A 17,356-nucleotide genomic window follows, 5' to 3' on the forward strand; every position below is an offset into this window, starting at 1 on the left:
TCAAACAAAACCATTGTATGATTCAGAAGATCTGGAATAAAGCACAGTTATGTGGACCACTTTTATGGTTCATTGCCTAAAAGCTCCCCCATTCATTGTAAGTACATTGGAAAAAACAACCAGTACATTATTTCACATTTCTCTTTTTTGTGTACCATAGAAGAAACAAATTCAAACATGTTTGGAATGACATGAGAGGGATTAAGCGAACAGAATTTTCCTTTTTGTGTATACTGTCCCTTTAAATGCATTTTTCAAATCTCCATTTGAATCAGCCATATATGTTGCATGTCTCCCCGTTAGTAGTAGTCTAATGACAGATACAAGCTCTTTAGCAAAGCCATCATTTCCTGCTCAGCAGAAGCCCAACTAGCATAAGCATTAGCCGCTCAGAAAGAGTGACTGTATTTGATGACTCATTCTCCACCACTCTAACTTATGTCATCTCTCCCTGTGTGATAAAGGCCGCTTCCTCCCCCTCCATCACAGACAGAATGATTGCAGTTGAATAGTCGAGGGGGGGTCCGGAGGTAATCCTAATGCTGCAGTCATTACTTGCAGAAGTCCAAGGCACAAATGTATGCCAGTGGATGATGTCTGCTTATGTCTGTGACAGCTGAGCGGGTCCTGCAGCTAGCGCTAGAACTGCGGGGGTGGAGACAGACAGAGAGAGAGAGGAAAGGTGGGATGAAAAAAGCATGAAGACAGATCCTGAAAGAGTGAGGGAGGAAAAGATAGAGGCGGAATGATGACAGGGCAAGAGAAAGTGTGGAGAGTGTACAGAGTGAGCATGTTTGTGTGAGTAAACGAGGAGGAGTTTTGTTGTCCATCAGAGAGATTGCCCTGGATTTCACTCTGTCAAAGCGCTTAAATCTACATTACTTTGTTATATTGGTAATAAAATGAAACTCTGCCCTCACATCACAGAACACATAGTGCAGAGGTTAATGCCTGAAGGCCATCTGCTAACCTACCCCTTGGTTTTTCCCATTTTTTCATCTGCATTTAATCAGGATAATATCATTTCTGGACAGAATTAAAAGCTGAACAGTTGAAGCTCATTTCTGGACAGTATATACATCCATCTGGACTATTACTTTGGTTTGACTTCTGACTTTGCATGTAGACCTATTTAATTTGTCAAAATGTTAATACTTAAATTTATTATTGGGTTCAAAAGGAATACTTGAAGGCCATTTTGTTGTTTTCTTTTAAATGGGAAAATTTGCAGTATTTATATTATCATTCTTATTATTATTATTACTGAATTGAAATTTATTTGACAAGTTTACAAACTGTACAAAAAAAGCTACTATCCCATACACTTTAAAGGTGCTGTATGTAGGATTGACACCGAATGGTTGAACTAGGTTTTGCAGTCCAAATTTAAAATATTGGAGAGGGTTTTTTCACCCGGAACCTCCACCTCAGACTTGACGCACATGCAGGTTTCCAGATTGATGACACAAACAGCAACGAGCGCACTTGATGGTGAATGAAATGAAATACGCTGTGTTTTCCTCCAACTGGCAACCCAGAGTGCCCAAATACAATTGGGTAAACTGGCAGTGGGCAGGTTTCACTAACCAAAACAAAGACCAACATTCTGGTTTAGAACGCACATTTTTGAAGGAGAATAACTGACTGTAGCATTGTTTTTCAGATAAAAAAGTATGTTAACTTAGCATGTTTCTTAAATATCTGCAAACATATTATGGTATTTTTATGCGTTAGTAGGGTCAAAATCTTACATACAGCCCCTTTAAAAAAATGTTTAGGAAAAAAAACACAATAAACCATTGGCTTATTTCCATTGCGGCCCCCACTGGTAACATAAAGGATGGAAACTATGTACAGCAGTGGATACAATTCATAACTTAAAACTTAATCACAATTCATATTTAAAGGATTAGCTCACTTCTCAAATAAACATTTCATGATAATTTACTCATCAAAGATGTCATCCAAGATGTTCGTGTCTTTCTTTCTTCAGTTGAAAAGAAATGAAGGTTTTTAAGGTTATTTCTCCATAAAGTGGACTTTAATGCAGCTTCAAATGGCTCTACACCATCCCAGCTGTGGAATAAGGGTCTTATCTAGTGAAACGATCGGTTATTTTCTAAAGAAATAAAAAATAAATAAATTGTATTTTTAACCACAAATGCTCGTCTTGCACTATAGCTCGACCTCACGCATTATGTAATCACGAAACACGTGACGTAGGCGGATGTACTGACCTAGTGTTAACAAAGCAAATGTGCAAAGAAAGTCTAACGCCCTTTACAAAAAAGGTAAAACAACGATTTTGAAGTTTGAGGAGAAAATTAGATACCTTACCTTTTTGAACCGAAGTACACAGACGAAGAACAGTGCATGACTTTTCAATGTGATTACTCAATGTGTGAAGACACACTTTGCAGAGCTAGTGCAAGACAAGCATTTGTGGTTATAAATATATATATATATACACACACACACACACACAAATGTAATGCAAAAGCTCTTTCAATCTGTCTACACTCTTAAAAATAAAGGTGCTTCACGATGCCATAGAAGAACCTTTTTGTCTAAATGGTTCCATAAAGAACCTTTAACATCTGAAGAACCTTTCTGTTTCACAAAAGATTATTTGTGGCGAAAGAAGGTTCTTCAGATTACAAAAAGGTAAGAAAGAGATGGTTCTTTAAAGAACCTTTGACATAAAAAACATAAATCAAACAAAAAACCAATCTAATTATGCAAATCACGCAAAATTACACATAATCAAATTTATTTTTAATAATTAAAAACCCTAAACACAGTCTCTCTCTGACCCCAGGTCATCAGACCATCCTTACTGTTTAGCCCTGTAGATAAAAGCAAGACTGTGAAGGACATACTGTACGTGCAGTTGTTCAATAGGTTGTACTGTGTAAAGGTCTTAAATCATGTCTAATTTTCACAACCCATGTTTTGTCCTCTGGTAATTTTTTAGAAAGAAGTTTTTTAATGATCTCTGCTGTCTTTACCTATAGTGCCATTCTGAGTCGTAGCTGCCTCTTTTACAGGCTTAGACATTGACCTTTTAAAATGGGTCTATTCAGAGTAAAATGAAGTGTTTGTGAATAGCTTAACAGATCTATATGTCATGTGACTGCTATATGAATGTGTATCCATGAAAGCATTTCTATAGTTTAGTGACAGCCATTCAACTAGTCAAAAGCTGCAATACAAGTTTGCGTTATCTTTTGATCACGAAGGATGAGTTTAATCTTTAAAGAAATCTCTGCTCGTGGCTCTGATGAAGACGACCCCAGCATCATCCTCTCCACAAACATAGCTCTCAGCCTTCTGTTAGCATTCAGTTTAATTGCTCCTCAAAATCCACAACCCGCTCCAGCGCTCGGGCTGACTGCCACTGACCTTGAACTCCTGCTCTGATGGAACGCTAGGTTGAAAATGAACCGCCTGAGGACATCTGAAGAGCAATTGACCATAATTTGCACGATTATTCTTTGTCCAGGTTTAGAGATGAAATCTTCCTTCTCATCTGGACTATTGTTGACTCTGGTTTAAAGGTGAAGTGTGTCTTTGATATGCAAATACTTTCTCGTAGATAATTTGCAGAAATAGCTATTAGTAATCATTTGTAGGTTAATTTCTCCTGAAAGTTTAACACTCTGACTCTGTGCTGCTATCAATTGAAGCAAAGCTCAGTCAAAGAAGACAAGAAATTAAGTTTAAACTAAGAAATGCAGTCACAGTGTGTTATATAATGTCACACTGTGATATATAAAGGTGATATACAATATGAAGAATTCAGATGCAAAAGCCTCTAAGTGCTGTTTGAAATTTTTCTTCTAAAATTATCATTTTTCTGTGGCTCTTATGTTTCTGTTCAGTTATTTCACTCAATGAAAATAACCTATTCCTTGCCATAAAAGTGAAATAACTGAATCTACACATAGGAGCTTGATAAAAATGCTGATTTTAGAAGAAAATTTCCAATGGCACTTAGAGGCTTTTGCATCTGAACTCTTCATATATAGGTGGTGATATAAAGGTGAGGTCACAATTGTAAGTCACGATTTCTCATCTCTGAAAAAAATAGTCGCAATTGCAAGATAAAGTAATACTGGAGATTTAAAGTAACATTGGGAGATCAAAAAAATCACAACTGTGAGAAATAAAGTTGCAGTTATGAGATAAAGTCGCAGTTCCGAGAAACAAAAGTTGCACATTTATTTGAAATTAAGTCACAATATTTGTAATTATTATTATTTTGTGTATTTTTTCATGGTATTTTTATTTTTAAATTTTTTATTTTATTTTACACCTAATGACCTGAGCTGTAAATGAATCTTGAACTGTCTGAACCTTTTGGTTTATTTGAGCAGACCTAATTAATTATTTATTTGTTTATAAAAAATTTTAACCCAATGACCTGAGCCGTAAATGAGTCATGCATCAAAATACACCCACCTTCTCAAATCACGGCCAATGAGTTTGCATCCACACTAACTGGCCTGTAATATTCCTGATCTCATTCCTCCTCTCGTTCCCCAATAATTCTCTTCCCTCCTCTCTACTGTCCTTTTCGATAAAGAAACAATGGCAGAAAATGGCCACATTTCCAGTGGCACTATGAGAACTTTGTCTGTCCACTGTCATTGTGTCAAGATCTGCTGTAATACGACTGTCCCTTCATACAATCTCTGTGTGTCTGATGCAATTATGGGCAATTCAATGTTCGGTCCAGAAATAACTTCCTTTTTTTTTAATGACCACAAAAAATAACTAGAAGCCAGTGAGGCTAATATAGTGTCCTGACCAAATGCCAACACAACTGGAGTACTTTTAATGCACTTGAACCTAATTATCTACTGTTACTTGTCGAGTGTCGAAACGGACGCCCCACCTACCATACAACATCTTCAACATACGTCAGTCAAGGGGTTAATTGAATTCATTTTCAGAGCATGTACCGACAAAAACTACCCATCCATAATTAAGCGCATGCTGATTCATGCAAGACGGACAATGATTGCCACAAAACCAATGACTGTGACCAGAATCGGAACCTCATCACACACGATTTTTGCAGGAGGCGAACAGCTGCAAGCTGTAAAGGTCAATTGGCACTCTTGTCATTGCTCACATGCGTTTGATGGGGAACTAGACCAAAAAAGGAGGGAAACAATAACAGAAAGGGAGGGAGAAATAGAGAGGGTGTCAAGTGAGCTTATATTGTCATTTTCTCAGGAGCGGTGTTCACCTACAGCTGAGCCGCTCTCATTAGGACATGACATTTTTTTTAACACTACATCTCTTCTTGGTCTCACAGTGCAAAAAGACTGGCTTGCAGATGAAGGAGATTCTATTTGTAGAATGGGGGGTCTTCTTTTTTATCAGAGAGGAGATGGTGGGACTGTTCATTCTTCCACGAGATTAGATTTTGATGATGGATTCTTATATCATCATGTTAGTTAAGCAGACATGATGAATATGACTGCCGTGCACCTTGGACTCCCAACACCTTGGACTGAAGTAAGTCTTAATTGCATCTAAATGTGGCAAGGCTGACTGATTATTAATGATCTAATATATTTTAATGAAGGGATAATTGCAGTTAAACCCTGACAGTAAGAACCCACCTTCTCCTCTTCTCAGCTTTTTCTCACTGAATCAGAATGAGCGTCATTCACAAAGTTCCACACATCCTCCACCACGGCGCTCAGCAGTAGCGTCACTGAAACTAGTTAGGCTGCTAGTAAGCTGGAAGCACTGCTATTCTCAAGCATGTAGTTTTCAGCTGCGAAACAATTCTGTTTTATAAGGGTTGTGGGATGCTGCAACATTATTGACAATATTTCAGTAATAAGAACTTGTATGTACAGTATTCTATGATGTTAAGAAGTAGAACAAGCACTGTTAGATTCAAAAATGAATTAATCTTCTTGGTCGTTCTTTTCTATGAATCAGTTCACCCAGTTAGATTCAGTGAAATCACAATTTTTATATATATATATGTATGTAGCTATGTGTGTGTGTGTGTATATATATATATATATATATATATATATATATATATATACCATAAAGCTGATTTTTCAGCATCATAACTAATATGCTGATTTGCTGCTCAAGAACATAACTAATATGCTGATTTGCTGCTCAAGAAGCCATTACTCCAGTCTTCAGTGTCACCTGATTCTTCAGAAATCATTTCAATATTGGTGCGCTAGAAACATTTCTTATTATTATCAGTGTTAAAACAGTTATGCTGCTTAATATTTTTGTGGAAACTGTGAAACTGATTTTTTTCAAGAATCTTTGATAAATGGAAAGAGCATTCATTTAAAAATAGCATTTATTTGAATTTTTTGTAACATTATACATATCTTTTACTGTCACTTTTGATTAATTTAATGTATTTTTGCAGAATAAATGCATTAATTTCTTTAAAAGTAATAAATGTGTTAATTACTGAGCCCATACTTTTAAACACTAGAGTTATAGGCCTACATGTGTATATTCTATTTATCTTTAATGCAGCAAGCTACATTTTTCCATTAACTTGTAATGAAAAGTACTGCTACAATTTTTTTTTTTTTTTTTTTTTTTTTTTTTTTTTTTTGAGTGGCTTGCCCAACAGTGCATGTTTATTTATTCAACAGTTTGACTAATTTGATTACATTTTTTTGCTACAAATAAGTGCAGTATTCTCAACATTTTACCATGTTTAAATCCGTTGAGATGATTACTCCTAAAATAAGTGCAGAAAATGCAATAAAAGCCCACAGATTCCATCTGGGCCCAGCGATAAGTAATTGCAACTTGGATGAGGTCTAAGTAGAACTGATGTAGGCTTTGAGAAGCTGCTACAAGAGAGTTTTTTTGGCTGACGGATACTTATTCAAAGGGACAAAACACTGGGATGGCTCATATGCAAATAGGGATTCTGATGTGGAATATAAGAGCAGTGTGGATCCTCGTTATGAGGGGATAAAATTGGCATCCTGATTAGTGGTGTGGAACTGGGATAAGCGCTGGAGAATAGAGGAATATTCCTCTCCTCAGATGATGCAATGCCAGTGTTCCATGCTCGATGTTCGCTTAGCATGGCATTCGAAACTGGCTGCCAGCCTAATTAGCAGAGAACTAATTTATTCCCAATAGCATTCATTTATGAAAAAGAGAGTATGCTCATGCAAAAGTCCTGAGTGCAATTCAAAGTACTATCACCATTCATGCATCAAGCCCAGCTTTTAGTCCCCGAAGAAATTTACCAAAATGGAACAAAAAACTGCATTATTGCTTTAGTTAATATTGGACACAGATTTATAAAGAGGGTTCTCTGGGGACTTGTTAATTAATAGGTTTTAACACTCTCATCTATACGCAAGCCTGTTGTCATGTTATGTCATGTAATTGCGTGTTGCACACAACAACTTCTCGCACAGGTCAGAAACAAATGTTTTCACTGTGAAGTGTTGTCATCTGTGTGCAATTAAGACCTTTAATGATGATGCAGAAGTCAATACAAATGATTCAAAAGTTTTAACAGGAAGTCTCTTAAGGCTATTGTGCCAGACAGTTGTTGACTTGATTTGGTATTTGGTTTTTAGTTCTGGGGAAAAAAGCAGGTATAAGAAATGACCTCTTGCATCTAATTGTAAAATATTGTCGCTGATTCTTGTGTCATGTTCCCATTTGACAATATAGAAATGAAGAAATCCATTGTTAAAATCACGTTTGTTTGAACATGAAATCTAAACTGACCCTATTTTCTTTCTTAATGCACATTCCTTGTCTTGTTGTAAATGATTCATCAGTGGATAGTATTCTGAAGACAACATTATTTTGATTAATCTTTAGTCAAATATTGAATGACTTTCTCTTCACTAAAACAAACTCACCTTTTTGCTGCTCACTTCCCATATGGCCAAAAAAATAAATAAGTAAATAAATAAATCTAGCCTAATTAAATGCTATTTCTGTTGTAAACAGTGAATCTCAATAAAATAAATTCTGAAGTTAAAAATTTCTTTAGTTTCACCTTCACATACCAAAATATATTTCAAAATGTATTCCAGGGGCATGTTTTGTGTTATAGACAACAAATTAAATCTTTCTTCAAATGTGTAATGTGAATGCATTTTCTTGTATTGAAATATATAAAGGGTAAAATATGTTTTTAAATGCTTTAAAAATTTTAAATTTAATTGTAACAATTATAATAATATTTATTATTATTAAAAAATTTTTTTTTGGCTCCATTTCTGGAATGTACTGCAACGCACAATTTGCATGATCCAGTCTATTTATAATGGATAAACATAAATAAAATAAAGCTTCATAGAATATCCTGTTTCGCTCATAAATTGACTACATTAAAGGTAAATGGCTTTTCAATTCATGTAGACTTCAGACATGTTGCAGCTATATATTGCTGAAAAACACATAAAACTTTTATTCAATAACAGCTTGTTACCATGCAGTGAGTCAATATGATACACAGCTGTTATTAAAATGTGTGCACATTCAGTGTGCTACCCTATTGTGCCATGTACAGTACATTTATTAGCAATTTAAGACTGTTCTTCACCTACTGTAGCAATGTTTCAGCAAGTCGTTTATCTGTTTTTTCTTTCCACTTGCATACACAATTGATTCCATTTCAGCAAACGTCTTTTCCTGTTCTCCCCATATTGCTGAAAATCGATTTGCAAATACACACTGTTGCTCGCCATCACCTGTCTGACAGCGCGAGTGTGCGATAACCGCCATGACTAGTCTATCAAACCCTCATCCGTTGGCAACATGTCAGCAGGAATTGGTTCAGTTTGGGAAACTCAGCCGTGAAATTCAGAATGACAAAATGCGGTGGGTCCAGGCTCGCATCATTGCCTGAATAAAGTCATTGTGGATACTGAACTGTTGACCTCAGCTGTAAGAAATATTGTATTGCACAGAATGTAATCCACTCACAGCGTGGGGCCTCCACATGTTTGTCATTTGGAGTGGGGAAAACAAAGTGAACAAATGACTGTTTTTAGAAAGCTTTTCTCTAAATGGCATGATTGCTAAAGCTTTTTCTTGTTATTTCATAAAACATGATTCAGTCCACTTATTTGATTAGTAACCTCGACAGTGCAGAAACTAAAAAATCTCTTTCTGTAAGGCTCTTTCTGTAAGAGCGCATGACTCTCAGCGGACATTAATAGAAGTGCTGTGCACTACAGTAACGGGAAGATTCTCCAAATCAGACAGAAAAAGTGCAAACGCTGTACAGATGCCAGCGCCCTTCTAAGGACATCATGTTATGTTTGATGATGCTCTCCCGAGGCTGTGCTCTCTGATGGTGTGCATCATGGTGTATGTGCGCGCGTTGGCTTGCAACACCATGAATCACTGATTCATGACAGGTCATCCTCTTATGAGCAGATGAGTCAGCATTTTTTCCCTTTTTTGCTGCTGTTTTGCTGCTTCGCAGTGAGTATAAAACTTTCAAATCCATCTGTGATGTCTGTACAGCAGTAGCACAAAAACGCAACCAAAATGACTGCTTTTACGGTTTTTGAGAAGACTTTGAGAAGCAACTTTGGTGGTTCCTGTCACTCACAGGCCAAAATACCATAAAAAGTGTTTATTTTGTGAATTAATCTTTATTTTAATGCAGTTTTATCTCTTATTTATTCATTTCATACCTCTCCAAATTAACTGATTTCTCAATTATATTGGTTTTATTGACTCAAGTAGACACCTGTGTAAATACGTGCTTTGTGCCTAATAAGAATGTCTGTCCTTTTTCAGATCCTCCCGCGGTGGAGCCGGTGTATACAGAGATCAGGCAGGGTCTGGGACGGCCGTTCTCACTGAGCTGCAGGGTGTTACGTGCACACCCCTCAAAAGTACTGGATTATGAATGGAAGCTGGGCACCAGACTGCTCACCGTGGGCCAGCTGCATACTCGGGACGAGACAGAATACCACGTAAGGGCCCTCAACCGTGAGGGCTACGGTGCTTACACTTGTGACATCAAAAATGAAGCAGGAGCTGGCCGATGTACTTTCCTTGTCACAGGTAAGACAGTTAAAATACATGTGCAATTTAAATGAATGCATTTGCAATATAATTGTGTGTAGTTAGGAAATGGCAGGTTACATTGTTATGCAAGCAGCTATCTTTATGAGTGAGTCACTAAATGACCCAACCACTGTGATCCCAACCAGGAATGTAAAAAAGTGACTCTTTAAGATTGAATCAGTGAATCTTTCACTCAATCAATTTGGTCAAAAACTCTAAATCATTCAGGAATGAAACAAGTTAACTGTCTACATGAGTCACTGAATCATACAAAGCAAGTACAGAGACTTGCTACTGCCAAAACATCCACAACATGCTGCTGCTGCACATATAACATACAGTATATATTAAATAACCCCCATATATAGCATACATGAATAACCTTGTAGCAGAGCTATACAGGTGGAACTGGGGAAGGTGGAGGGTTTTTGAATTGCGTGTTGCAACTGCTACAGCAAGCACTAGCCAAGTATTTTAATGTTGAGCAGCAAGCTCATTGGCTGCTGACACAAAAGGAACCAATCATCGGCACCATGTGATGATGTCATTATGTCAGATTGAATTAGATCTATCAGCACTGTTTTATGACGGAACTTTTGATTTAGTATATCATTTAGGTTTTTAAAGTTAACTTCTTCTTCTTGGATTTTTCAGTTTCAACAAACTACTTACAGTATTTATGCTACAAAATGGCACAGAATACTTTAGTACATAAGCATATGAATTGGGACACACATTATGGGCAGAATATTATCATTGCTGTGAGCAAGACAAAACAAAACAGAACTTTTTTCCTCATGTGCTTGTTGCTTAATTATACATTAAAAATGTTGGTTCTGTGTTGTGTCGCCATTTGATGTGCAATGTCAAATTTACATCCTGAAGCAAAACCAGTTGAGAACCACCAGTTTATGGTACGTTTGTGATTCAAAACTGTTCCTGTTAGGCAAGTGTAATTTGTGACAGATTTTTGTGCAACAATTGCATTTAATGATGTAGAAACATTTCCAAAGCAACCTATTTTTTAAACTGGCCATTAAGCAGATGTTGATTTTGTCCTGGAAATATTTTCTTATATGCATATTTCACATTATATATGCAGTCTTTAATAAAATGTAATGCTAATTTCAACTACAAGCGCTTAACAACAGACTAAATTAAACTGTGTGGATACATTACTAGCATTAGACACTTCACCAGTGATTTAAAAGCCACACTTGCTTTTCATTCAAGTTTTGGCCAGGATAAATCCAGTCTACCATGTCACCTGGAACATTTGGCTCAAACGGTGGAGCAGTTTCTCTTTGATTTCGTGCCACCACATAAGTAGCCTGATCTCATGCCTGCTACTGCACCAGACACTCGTGTTTAAAAATGGGAACTGCTAGCTCGTGTTTTTGCCCTCCCTGCTGTTGAATATTCATGGCTGAAATCCCAGCTGGTTGATGAGGCATCCTGGACCAGAGGAGGATGTGGGGGAGAGAGAGAGCTACCTGTTTTCTGATGCATAGGTTATTCTTGGAGATGTTCACCCCTAATCATTTAATTTGCATTGACAATTTCCTGCTCTGTTCAGCAGGCATAAAAGAGGATTATATCACTCATATCCACTCTCCTTGTATCTGCATCGCTCTCTCTCTCTCTCTCTCTCTCTCTCTCCTTCTCTCTCTCCTCCGTGCTTTTCTGTAGGACACGCTGAAGGCCATTATTTTGCACAAACCATGCATCTATGATGAGCCTCTGCTCGCTGTGATGCAGGAACATGCTGCAAGAGCTTGAAGCTCTCATTTATCGTTGTCATCATATGGGTTTTTATATGTCTGGGCGTTAAAAGAGCACAAGCCAGAAAATCCCACGTTGAGTCTGTTTTATTGGAGGTTAAGCTTCCGTAATGTTGTATCATGGAAAAAAACCTGATGGATTCGAACAAACAAAGGCGAAGGCACCAAATGTCAAATGGCCACAGGGTTTTGTGTGACGATTGAACAAATGGCCAATGCATCAAGTTGATATTTCACTTTGGCAGAGCAATGTGCACAATTGTTCAAAGATAAAAAGCTTGAGTTTTCTCAGTCTCAGCATTTATTTCAGATGTGGGCAGCACTGGGCAATGCAAACCCAACAGGGGTTGCCAATTAATGCAGCAGAAAGTTCAGGAAGTTGAGAGAAGGCCCTGCAGGAGCATCATGTACCTTTTTTTCTGAAGGGGCACAAGTGTTGTGCGGGCTGACTTGTACCCTAGGCAAAACAAACACATGGCCAAGGAAAAACAACTAGTTCACAATCACATCTGTACATCATTGCATCGCATACACTACCATTCAATAAAATTGGGTTCAGTAAGATTTTAAATGTTTTCTAAAAAAAAAAAGTATTTGTTTGTATTTATTTGATCAAAAATAGTTATTTATTCCTATGATGGATTACTCCAGTCTTCAGTGTCACGTGAGCTTTCAGAAATCATTCTGATATGCTGATTTGGTGCTCGTGAAACATTTTTTTATTTTTTATCAATATAAAAATTATTTGTTCTGCTCAGTATTTTTGTGGAAATAGTGATCCTATTTTTCAAGATTCATTCATAAATAGAAAGTTCAAAAGAGAGCTTTTGAATAGTAGTGTAACTTTTTATTCAGTAAAAACAAGGTCTGTCAAGAGATTTACATAACCTTAATAATCTTTGATCATTTTAACATTAAGATAAGAAAAAAAATATGTGTCCAAGACAAGGTTCAGCAAATAGCAAAATGAGCACACACAGTATTTTTAACTATTTTTTGGAAGATGCATTCATGCTTACTTCGTTAAAAAATCAGACTTGGTTTTCTTCAGAGTGCCTGAGATGCAGGGGTGGTGGTCCAGTGGTTGATGGGTTAGGAACTCCCCACTAGCTGATGGCTGCACATTGCTAGGGAGGCAAATATAAAGTATTCATGTGCTGAGAGTTAGTATGAGCACAGGTTCTTTGTCATGACAGTGCTGTTATGTGTTTGACAAACACCAGGAACCAGCTTCAATTTCACAAGTATTCACGTCCCAGAGGTCTCCTGCATGGTCTTTGAAGCTAAAACCTACACAATAGTGTCTACATGCACAGACAAGCACACATATATCAAGGATTAGTGGATGTTAGTGTTAGTTTTAAAGAGCATTGAGGGTGTACATGGTATACCGGTGCCAAAAATATATGTATAAGGTATCGGTTTAGTATCTGTTCAGATACTGAAGCATCTTGAGTTTAATTTAATGCAGAATTTTTGTACATTTCTTAATATGATGGATGAAAGATTTGCACTTTAAAGCATGTGTACATTTCCATTATAGAGCATAGTGTAGTCACTCTTAGAAATCTTGGCTGCAGGAGCCTCTGGGTTTCTTTTGCCTTTCTGATAAGTGACAGCTGATCCATGCAGTACTGTCTTTCTCCATCTTAGGCTGATTTAAGAGCTCTGTGTTTATGATGCTCCTGCTTTTTTCTCCACCTTCACTCAAGCATTGATTCCCAGAGGAGTCAAATTTATCCCTAAGCCTTAAGCAGAGTAAACTCGATGGACCCATTAGCATTGGCTCTAGATTTTTCCCTCTTAATAAGCCAGGGATAAAATAAGTGCTGGTGACAGCCCTTATCCCTGACCTGCAGACATCAGCAAATTTTCCCTACCACCACCTTTCCTCACTCTTCTCAGTATAACCCTCCAAGACGTTTCTACAGACTTGGACGTTCAGAATTTCTCTGTCAAGAGGTTTATTCTGTTGGTCATAAAACAAGCTATTCTATGCTATATTTCCGATTTTATTTTATGAATTAAATTTTTTTTTTTTTTTTTTTTTTTTTTTTTTTTTTTTTGTGAAGTGAAGTGAATGTAGCCAAAAATTATTTAGTTATATAAAGTTTTTAGTTATAGAAAGGATTCTGGAACCTGTTTCAGGATTCAGACACAACATTTCAACCACATTGTTGTTGTTATAATTATTATTATTTAGCATTTTGTTTATATTTACTGTGCTGCCTTTGAAATGTACTGTAACAAGAGCTATTTTAGACATAAAATATAGTTTCTTTTCATTTAATGAGCTTATATTAAAAGCATGTGTTCTCTGCAAATAATGTATTTGTTCTTTTTTGCTTTGAATCTGCAAATGTTTTTTTAGCTTGATGAGAAACAGACAGGCCTTGATGCAAAACTGTTGTTTCTTTCTCGTTTTCATATATTCTTTCATGGGCTTGTCAGCGTTCAGCAGATAGAGAGATACTGTAAGCTCTCCTAATGGTTTTGTTTTGTGGCTGTCTCCTTTGAACCTCTGATGGAGAACGTTCATCCTTTTTTTACCTGTTTTCCACCAGCAATGGTTTGTAAATGCATCCCCAGTATCCTCTAGCATCACTTCAGTGTACCAGACGTTTGACCTGCCGGTCTAAAAAGCAGTCTGTTTTTAATGATCTCTAAATATATACAGCATAATAGCAGTGAGGCACTTTTCCGTAATTTTGAAGGAGTTTAGCTTCGTTTAGACATGATTACCTTATAAAACAAAACCCTGTAATTTACTTTTTGTCCAAATGATTCATCAATTTATTTTTGATTAAGTATCAGGCTCCAAGCCAGAGGGAATGAGAAAATTTATCATTTTACATCTGCAGCTTATAGCCAACACAAGCTACAGAAATCACATCTGTGCATCTGTCTGAAGTGTTTGTTTAATATTATACAATTTAAATGTGACTATGACTGAAATGAAATAGTAATAAGCCATTATGTATGTGTTTTGTTTCAGGTAAAGCCTATGCACCTGAGTTCTACTATGACACCTACAGCGCTCTGTGGCAGAACAAACCTCGTGTCTACGGCTTCAAACTCCAGTGGACTCAAATGAATCCCAATGCAGTCGACCGTATCATGGCTTATCGACTTGGTATCAAGCAGGTGAGTGAGTCTGGACGTTTACTTAAAGATGATGTCAAGTAGTTACCTAGAAAGACGTTTATTCTCTTCTTTTTGTTCTATCAGTGGTGTGTTTCAGGATTCATACCAGATGTATGATGTCAAGTTCTTAGAATGTACTCTTTGTATTCATGTTGATTTCATGTGGTATACCATTTAAAAACATGCAATGTCATGTAAAAGGGACAGTTCACCCAAAAATTTAAATTCTGTAATTAATTACTCACCCTTATGTTGTTCCAAACCTGTAAGACCTTCGTTCATCTTCTGACCACAAATTAAGATATTTTTGATGTATTCCAAGAGTTCTCTGACCCTCCCATAGAAAGCAAGTGTCCTTACACGATCAAGATCCAGAAATGTAGCAAGGAGATCATTAAAATAATCCATGTGACATCAGTGGTTCATCCGTAATTTTGTGAAGCTACGAGAAAACATTTTGTGTGCAAAGAAAACAGAGGAGACGAATTGTTGAATAAAGTCGTTATTTTTGTTTTCTTTGTGTACAAAAAGTATTCTCATAGCTTTGTAAAATTACGGATGAACCACTGATGTCTCATGGATTACTTTAATGATCTCCTTGCTACGTTTCTGAGTCTTGATCTTGTAAGGATCCTTGCTGTTTATGGGAGGGTCAGAGAGCTCTCAGAATGCATCAAAATATCTTAATTTGTGTTCTGAAGATGAACGAAGGTCTAACAGGTTTGGAACGACATGAGGGTGAGTAATTAATTACAGAATTTTCATTTTTGGTGAACTTTCTCTTTAATGTGAAGTTTTTGGTTCAAATTATCTGATAATTTAAGAGACTTAGTAGTGAGGGTCTGCAGGGCTCTATGACACCATTTCCTGTTGTCAGCAGTATTGTAATTAATTAAAAATAATATACAAATAAAACATGTAAATTCAATGAATACAATTAAATTGCTTTGTAAATGACAAGCATGCTAGGATGCATATATATTTATTTATATTTAAATACATTTATTTATTTGTATTTCTTAAGTAAATTACTAGGTGAAAAAGAGCATGTCATTGGCCCGTAAATAACACTAGAACATTTATAGCTAAATTTTGAGGATAGTTTTTTCTTCTTCTTCTACTTTAATAAAATTGCTGAATGTTCTGTTTACCACAATGCTAAGTTATATTTTTAACAGCCACAATCAGTGCAAATTAAATGCACCTTCTTGTCTTTGAAAAAGACTGTGGGAGAAGGGCTGTGCTCATGGCAATATGTAATTGTTTATAGACTGTTTGCAACTCTATTGTTTTAGTGTAGTGTCCATGTTAATGGTACATTTGGCCTGTGTGCAGAATGGTGTGCACAACTGCTTATTACAAGTGCTAAATTAGTATCGAGTTAGAACAAGTTCAACTGTCAACATCCTACACATATAGGATAAGTCAAGGAACATTTTTAGGATTCATGAGAGACATCTATAATTACTGTTTACGTAGTTCATGTCAGTAAAACAGATACATTCTGTTTATTGAGTCGGGCTAATATTTGACCAAGAGCTTTAGCGCTCTGCGATGTGCTGTACTGTTCTGCCTCGGCGCGTGTGGTCACACAGAGCAGTGTGGTTGTCAATTACGAGTCATCATCACACTGTTCTGTCACCCTCTCCTTCACACTTCCTCTGCTCAGCTGGAATGGCAGCGTCCACAGCCATGTATAATGACATCATGTGGCGTGATTTATTCCTTGTCAGATTCGCCTTTGCTAGTGGCTACCTACTGGTGCTCAAAGTCAATTCAAAGTAAACGTAGCACGTTTTGCCATGCCATACTACTGTTGTTGTTGTTGTTGTTGTTGTTGTTGTTGTTGTTGTTGTTGTTGTTTTTGTTGTTGTTGTTGTTGTTGTTGTTTGTTGTTGTTGTTGTCTCTCTCCCTCTCATTCTCTCAGGCGTATTTATAGTTGTTGTTGTTGTTTTCGCCGTATCCTTTCCTTCCTGTCTCCCTCTCATTCTCTCAGGCTTTTTGCCATTTCCATCAAGGTCTCTACCTTGCTTGTGCTCTGGGATTGCATTATTAGTAGTATTTACTATTCTTAGCACTCTGCTTTTAATGCTCAAAGGATTGTTGAACTTGAGATGAATTTTGTGTTTGCACATGAGTAATATTGGTTTCTAGGCAGTGGACGCAAGAGATGTCCATGAACCTATTTTTAATGGCATCATTTTAGGCTAAAGGGATAGTTCATGAAAAAATGAACTTTAGGTCATAATGTACCCAGATGTTACTGCCAACCCGAATTCTGTAATTTTTTCCAGGAACACAAAAATGGAAATGTTTGAAGAATTGTTTGGAGCTCTTTTTGTACATCGACAGTTATTGACTA

General features: G+C 36.7%; 1 protein-coding gene across 1 annotated transcript in view; it reads left to right on the forward strand.

The window, feature by feature from the left end:
- Positions 1-17,356, forward strand: part of LOC109107403 (MAM domain-containing glycosylphosphatidylinositol anchor protein 2-like) — a 124,517-nt gene that overhangs the window by 76,396 nt on the left and 30,765 nt on the right. The window contains exons 9-10 of the mRNA XM_042742429.1: positions 9,796-10,065; positions 14,845-14,993. Coding sequence (XP_042598363.1) covers positions 9,796-10,065; positions 14,845-14,993 — 419 coding nt within the window. The remainder of the gene's footprint in view (positions 1-9,795; positions 10,066-14,844; positions 14,994-17,356) is intronic.

This window comes from Cyprinus carpio, chromosome B17, assembly GCF_018340385.1.
Source record: "Cyprinus carpio isolate SPL01 chromosome B17, ASM1834038v1, whole genome shotgun sequence".
Taxonomy (NCBI): domain Eukaryota; kingdom Metazoa; phylum Chordata; class Actinopteri; order Cypriniformes; family Cyprinidae; genus Cyprinus; species Cyprinus carpio.